The 7,439-nt window shown below is 35.4% G+C and overlaps 1 protein-coding gene across 1 annotated transcript in view; it reads left to right on the forward strand.

The window, feature by feature from the left end:
* LOC104622603 (chromosome unknown open reading frame, human C3orf67) overlaps positions 1-7,439 on the forward strand; it is a 79,570-nt gene that overhangs the window by 34,187 nt on the left and 37,944 nt on the right. The window contains exons 9-10 of the mRNA XM_010289439.1: positions 681-861; positions 1,423-1,569. Coding sequence (XP_010287741.1) covers positions 681-861; positions 1,423-1,569 — 328 coding nt within the window. The remainder of the gene's footprint in view (positions 1-680; positions 862-1,422; positions 1,570-7,439) is intronic.

Genomic DNA, 7,439 nt, shown 5'->3' on the forward strand with positions numbered 1-7,439 from the left:
TACCATTCTTATTTTTCTGAATTTTTTTGTTCTAGACTGCTAAAATTTATGTGTGTAAATATTTTTCCTTATGATGAGAGCTGTGATGCAGAGCAGAAACTCTGTGTTTCAGTATGCTCTCAGTGGACGATAGTCAGCCAAACAGTAGCTCATGTGATGCTTTCAGTTACAAAGCCAGGGAAGACAGCTGGTCTCGCTCTGCCAGCAAACAATACGCAGGTTTTAGGAGTCTGGTCGGGACTATAGTTCCCAGTTTAACACAGTGAATAAAGGATCTGGCCAAAGGAAGTAGATTCTTCTGTAGGAAGTTAATTGAAAGCTAAGACATAAAATGAGATTCCTTTCTCCAAAGAAGAAAGGATTCCTTCTGAGGTCTAGAAAACCTGCAAGTTTCATTGTCTTATCCAGATACTTAATTTTAATTTATTTTTTTCCTTTTCTTTGCCTTGTTTTCCTTTCACTCATTGGAAAAAAACGAACCTGCTACTAGACTGTAAAGATTGAAGATAACCACACAGAACTGTACCTACCATGAAGTTTCCCAAAAAGATAATATTTTAAATAAAAAAGTGGAAATATTTATTTGAAAAAGAAGCTTAATGCAAAGTGTGTGTTTAGCTTTGAGTATCTTGAAAACTGTTACGTTTTTGTCTTTCACTAATAAAAGAATGTCTTTCAAGGTAACAAAGACCTCGAGCAGCAAAAGTAATAGATCATGCCAACTTCAAAGTTCGAGAAAGGGAACTGAATCCGTACAAGACACTGAGAGATTGGAGCTATCGTTCTCAGCATGCAATGATTCTTTAGATCAAAGAGTCAAAAGAAATACTCCCCAAACAACTGAAGATGTATGTCAAAATGGTAAGAGCATAATGCAAAGAATATGTAGAATTCAAACTACCAAAATTTTTGTGTGATTCTGACTTCAGAATGTAAGCATTAATTCTCTTTTTCTAATCCTTTATCTACCTTGTTAATTAGTGAAGGCACTTATATTAAATAATGGCTTATTCTCCTGTATGAGCTTGCATAAATGCTCATTCTCTCTGCAGGTATTTGTATTGTAAGTGTTTGAGGCAGGGATCACCTCCTGCTGGCAGTAGCCACAGGTTATACACATAATCCGCTTTTCCTCATGCTGTGTATATAACTGGGCTACTGCAGTGGTTCTTGATTATTTTGCAGACTTTTGCAAGCCGCCTTTTATAGCTTGTATGGTTGGCCCTTCCTCCATACCTAGTGTTAAATTTTTACTTTCTTGTGAATGTCATATTCCTGCTTCCCTACAAGACTCCTGTGCTGTTTGAAAGATATTTGTATCCCAGGACAATGCTCCATATGCTGTTTTTGCATGCATCAAGTAAGAAAAGCACACAATATGAGTGTTCACAGGCATTTCATAAGCTCCTTGTTGTATTTCAGACCCTGTAATTCAGACTCAGCAGACCTCTGAGAGTGGAAGAGCAGATTTTCAGCTTGCCTCACCACAAGGACCATTAGCAGACAAGAACAGGCATAGAAGATTATCTCTACAAAATGCAGCCAAAAACACATGGGACATAACCAGTGGTATGGTCCTCATTTTATGTTATTTTCCATCTCAGTTATGTGTGGCGTGGGGACTATCTGTTGTAAATTTCAAAGGACACAGTAGTAGCTCACATAAAATACAAATGTCTGTGTTGTGGAGGATTATGGAAATCAAACACCCTGCAATAGAATTGCTTTTGAGCATTGATAAAGATTTGCAGGATTAAACAGAGTGCCAGAGCAGTGAATGAATAAAATAAAAATTCTGTGCTGTCATAATTAAAGGAAAAGAACTAAAAATAATTCTTTAAATCCTTATTAAATCTAATGGTAAAGACTCCAAACATCAAATGTACAAGAAATTTTACTTCTCCCAGATAGGAGTTTGGGATATTAATTATGGTACCCATGTAATATCAGGGTTTTTTGGGTTTGGTTTTAATGTTCAGTGGCGAATTTTCTTTTTTTAGTCACAGAAAGACACCTCAGCTTATGTGGTTTTTTTCCTTTCACACCTATCTGCCAAAAGGTGTGGATATTTTTTGTCATACAATGTCATGTCAATCAACTTGCTTTGCATGTTCTTGTCAATCAACTTGCTTTGCATGTGTCTGGAAAGTACATTATTGTGGCAAAAACAGCCCTTGTCTCTATGAAAAAGTAGTGTTACTTTCTGTTAAAAGGCATAACCACCAACTGGTAAAGTATGCAAACTACTCAAATCTGCTCAAAATTGACCAAAGGAATTTTTACTCTTTGGAATGTTTAGAAGCAATTATATACTATGACAATGTCAGTAATCCATAATTACTATTATGGGTTTCATGATTTTACTGAAACAGATGCAAGATGCTAAAGCAAGTAGAGCCTTCTGGACAATTTTTAAATTATTTCCTATTTACCTGAGTTTTGAGGATTCTGAGGCAGGAATCACTATCTTGTTCTTCATCTAGTGCTGTAATTTCAGAAAAATGAGTAAACACTTGTTTTATGTAAATGTAAGTGATATGAAAAGACAGAGGCTTATGTCAGTAGACTGGCATGTCTAAATGCCCTGTTGTAAATTCAGAAGCAAAGAACTGAGGAGGAAAGCTATGTATAAACACTGCTATTTTACTGTTTGTGTTTGTGAGAATGAAAACTGTTTCTATGTAGTCTTAATTGTGTGTACTGGCAGATAAAGTCACTCTGTGACTTTAAGTTACAGCTCACCAAACTTTTTTTTTCCCCATATTTTGATTGCTTGGCACTGGTAGCTCAGTTTGCAGATTTTATTTTCAATATGTGCAGATGCCTAACTATATGTAGATGACTTAACAGTTTCTTTATCCTGTAGTACTGAATTCATCTGTGTTGAAGAGCTTCTTATAGGCAACCTATTCATCAAAGTCCTCTTCTATGCTCTGTTCTGAACTTCTTCCAAAGTGGGATAAACTTGACCTCAGAGAATGATAGGGATTCGCTGAGGAGAAGTTCACAGAGAAGGGGGGTGGAATTCAAGAGCAGAAACATCTAACAAAAAATGAGGAACCCTAATATTTTTAAATAAAATTACACCATTCAACATATACCATCTGCATGAAATATCGTAAAAATAATTTACAAAAGAAAGTGAAGTGTACACTGATATTATCAGATAAGAGGGGAAAAAACACTTCTGCCCATTTCTTACCAAACTGTTTCACTTTTGCATTTACATTTTAAAAATAAATACCTTTCCAATAAAAGCAAAGAAATTATGATTTCTGTGATAACTAGTGTTGTAGCTGCTATTCATGCACACTGTCAGGACTGTAACCCCATAAACCCTCAGAATCAATGTTCTAGTCAGTAAACCCTACAACTGATCTTGCCTCATAGTGAATAACCACAAGCTTCTTTCAAGTGGGGATGGTTCAGCCAAAAGTTTAGTCCTGACACTTCTGGCAGTGTAAATGCACATACACTTGTGACAAGTCATCGGCACAAAACTGCATTCCCCAAGCAAGTGCAAGCTTACATGGTTTCTGGCTCCCTGTTTATACAGTGGTCAAAGCAAGGTATATCAACAGGAATCTCTCATACATTACTCTCTCATCAGTCAACAGGAATCTCTCATACATTACTCTCTTATCACCAGGCATTTAGTATTCTTGAGCTCTGTACAACCATATCGTATCCCATATCTTGGGACAGTACTGCATTTGTTCTGCCATTAGCTTGAGTAAATATTAATTTAAATTTCATGAGGGGATGGGTGTTTTCATAGGTGATCTTATTACCTTAGAGGTTAGTCACTTCTATTTATAATAATACCTTTTAGATTTATTATAGAGCTCAAATCAGCATGTCTTCTGTAGCAGATGTGCAGTACCTGTAGAGGTAAATGTTTTTTTTAAGCAAGGAAAAAATAAAATGAGGGAACATTGTTTATAGTTTGCAAATCTTATTTATGCAATGCTGAAACCTTCATTAAAATGTTAGGCTGCAATTAGAAGCTTTAGCATAAGTCTGACTATGTAGAACTAATTAGATGTTTAGGTGATCGTTCTTGCATTTATCTTGTTTGCTGCAATGTTGTGATTACATAGTAATTTGCATATTTTGCTGAGAAGATACTCCAAATTGTTCATTACAATTGACATGGAAATGCTAAGTTAAAAAGAAATTCCAGTACAGTTTGTGGTGGAGAGATAATAGGATTTGGTTTGGTCCAAAACACCCCATATCTTTCACTTGTTGACTACTAACAAAATGCTACACTGACTACAGGTTGCAGAAGTTGCCAAACTCTGTAGCCAGCATAAAATGTCATCTTAAAGCCTTACAGACTTTTCTGTCTTTCCCTGCATATTTTCTTAAGAATAAGTACTGTGGTATACAAACTAATATTTGCATTTAACTTACTAGTAACCCAAATATATTTCTCCAACATCTGTGGAAATGAATGTTGTTCTTTACAGAGAAGACTAGCCTAAAAAAGCAGAATATTCAGGCTAGATACTACACAGACACTAACTCTTTTAAAGTAGTTCTTTATATTTCTGAAGTATTTTTTATCTCAGTAAAGACATTACTTTACTCACAAGGGTAAGGAGTCAGGAGTTTAAACTTCTGAGTGTCTCCTCTAAGTGCCTGACAAAAACTGTTACTTAAGATTTTTTAAATATTTTGATACTTAATTCAAAATTAAAACCACAAAAAACAAGTGGTTTAACACCTTTTTTACTTCAAATTTCATTATAGAATTTTTCTGTAATGGCCTCTGCAAATTAAACGGCAACAACTGCATTAGAAGTCATTCTAGAATGAGAAGAGAACAGAGAATAAAGACTGCAGTTAGGGAAGTTGGTTGTTTAAGTCAGTAGGCCACAATAAAAATTAAGCCGCTCCTCTACTCATTCACAATCCTTTGTGCATAAAAATTAGCAGATTCTCATGAAGTGGGTTGTACACTAAATGTATAACCATACCTTAGATGGCTCGTTACAGTGGTCTGAGCTATTAGTGCATATTTGAAAACTGCAAAGACAGCATCATACATGTGAAGTCTAATTTCATGATGGGTGAAAAGGCGTTCTGAATACTGAAGAAGTATGTGTTATACATCTTAGTCTTAGTCAAGCCACTGCTGTTAAAACCTGGTGAAATGTGCCTAGATTAAACTGTGGAAGGGTGGGTGCCAGACTGGTCAGAAGACTGCAGAGTGCTGAGGTAGGAAAAACTGAAAAAGAATCCAAACATTTTCTTAACTAGGCAAGTTTTGAAGGTATTTTTTCTTTGAAAAATGCAGCAAGTTCAAAATTTTAATATCATTGCCTTAGAAAAATAGAGTTAAGAGCATTTCAGATTTAGCATCCAGAATAGTTGGCCAAAAGATCTCTCCCAAAAGGAGAGTTGTCCAGCCAACTGAAGTCTGGGGATAAGTAGTATTTTTGGGGGGGGCATTTCTGCACACGACTTTCTGGAGTTGCAGATGTGGCAGCATCTCCAGGGCCAAAGACATTTGAGACAATTTCAGGCTTGGTGGGCCAGACTCCTAATGGACAAATGACTGGGTTCGTTAAGATACTGATTTAGTTTGATATTATTAGAAATATAGAAAATTAGTGTGTTTTCTTATGTTTCCAGTTGTTTTATTCACGTACAACCTTTCACATGTAACTCCAATTGCCTAAGAAAAAAATGTTATCAGAGGAGTGTGACACAATCTTCAGTGATCAGACAGGAGAATTCTGCTCTTGTATCCTCCTTGGAAAAACTTGTAGTTATTGATCAGAGAACAGGTCATTGATTTTACCCAAATGAAGGGTGGTTCTTAAGTTTTTACTAGTCTCATTTCTTAAGGCCCTTGAAAAGAACAGTCCACAATATTTGTAAAATAAATGGCATTACTTACAAGTTCATCTTGCAAGTCGTTTACTAATTAACAGCAAGGTGAGATTTCTGTATATTTACAAAATAGTCTTTTTATATACAAAAGACAATGATCTACTAGACTGTTTTAAACCAGCATGATCATGTAACACAAAAAGAATTTACTTGAAAAGCCTTGGGGCTCCTAACTGTAGCTGGTCTTCATGTAGAGAGTGAACCAAGTCTCTCCTGGAACAAGTAAGTGCAAGCCATGGATGTAAAAGATGTGTTAAGTACCTACTTTTCACTGTTAAGTGCAAACTACTGTTTAGGATATGAACTGCAGTTTGGTAGCTTTACCAGCTATCTTCAGTGAACTGGAAAAATCCCAGCAACCCAGTAAGAAGACAGCTGTTTCTCCTGGTGTTCTCACTCTTCTTTCTTTTGCCTTCATTTATGGTGGTTCAGACTTAATTTATTTTGCCAAGGTTGATGAATCTGTCTGAAGTGATAATTATCCCTAACAAAACTAAAGAGAGTAGAATACCGTAGTAAACTTACTGTCTTCTATGACCAAGCATTTTATTATTGGCAGTGCTACTTTTTTATTATGTGTTTTTTTTTTATTGAGCCTTTTTTAATACGGTTGGTGGTAACTTTGTTTTATGGAGCCAGAAAGTTTCAAGATCTAGTGAATAATCCACACCACACTACCTTTAATGACGATAAGGGAGTATTGCATACTTGAGCAATTCTCCTTTTCTCAGATGCTGTTTGAGATTGGTTTTAATCAATCATATTGACTTTTTTCTATACCATCATTCCAAACAGTAAAATATAAGTTAACAATGAGAGTATAAAAATGGACTTTTCATGTTTATCTGGTGCACTCAATCTTTAAATCCATTTCTGTAGTTTATTGGTTGTTTTAAAATTGGCAGATTAGTACAGCCTGTGTTCAGGGAAACTTTGTGAAACAGATATCTTCATACATTTTTCATGTCACATTATTTTTCAGCAGAGCTGTAGTTTGAAATTGAGATTTAAACCATAAGTTCTGGATATAAAAGTAAGTGTAGAATTTCAGCAATAAAGAAGCAGCAGATTGTAATATGGTGAACTTTCCACCAACTCTGATTTTTTTTTTTATTGTCAGCCACAAAAAACGTGTGGTCTAGTGGTGGACTTGGCAGTGTTACAGTAATGGTTGGACTCAATGATCTTAAAGGTCTTTTACGACCTAAATGATTCTATGATTCTATGCCTGTAGAAGATCAATAGCCAAACTTAATAAAAATATGTTTTCCTAGAATGAAATTCAGTTGAACAGTTTGAAATCTTAACAGCTAAATATTTTTAGATTTGCAAATTGCAGGTGTGCATGTCATATATCATAGCATGCACCTTTTTTGAGCTGTCATTTGGAAATGTTTTGATTAACCTTGCCTCACTTAGAAAGCAGCCTGATCTTTTTTGTTACATCGCCATCACTCTTCCAACTGTATAAATCTGATAAGCAGAATGTTTCTGTATTAGAAAAATTTACTTTGCTGTACAACTTCCAGAGAAAGAGT

The sequence above is a fragment of the Phaethon lepturus genome, unplaced genomic scaffold, assembly GCF_000687285.1.
Source record: "Phaethon lepturus isolate BGI_N335 unplaced genomic scaffold, ASM68728v1 scaffold6576, whole genome shotgun sequence".
NCBI lineage: Eukaryota > Metazoa > Chordata > Aves > Phaethontiformes > Phaethontidae > Phaethon > Phaethon lepturus.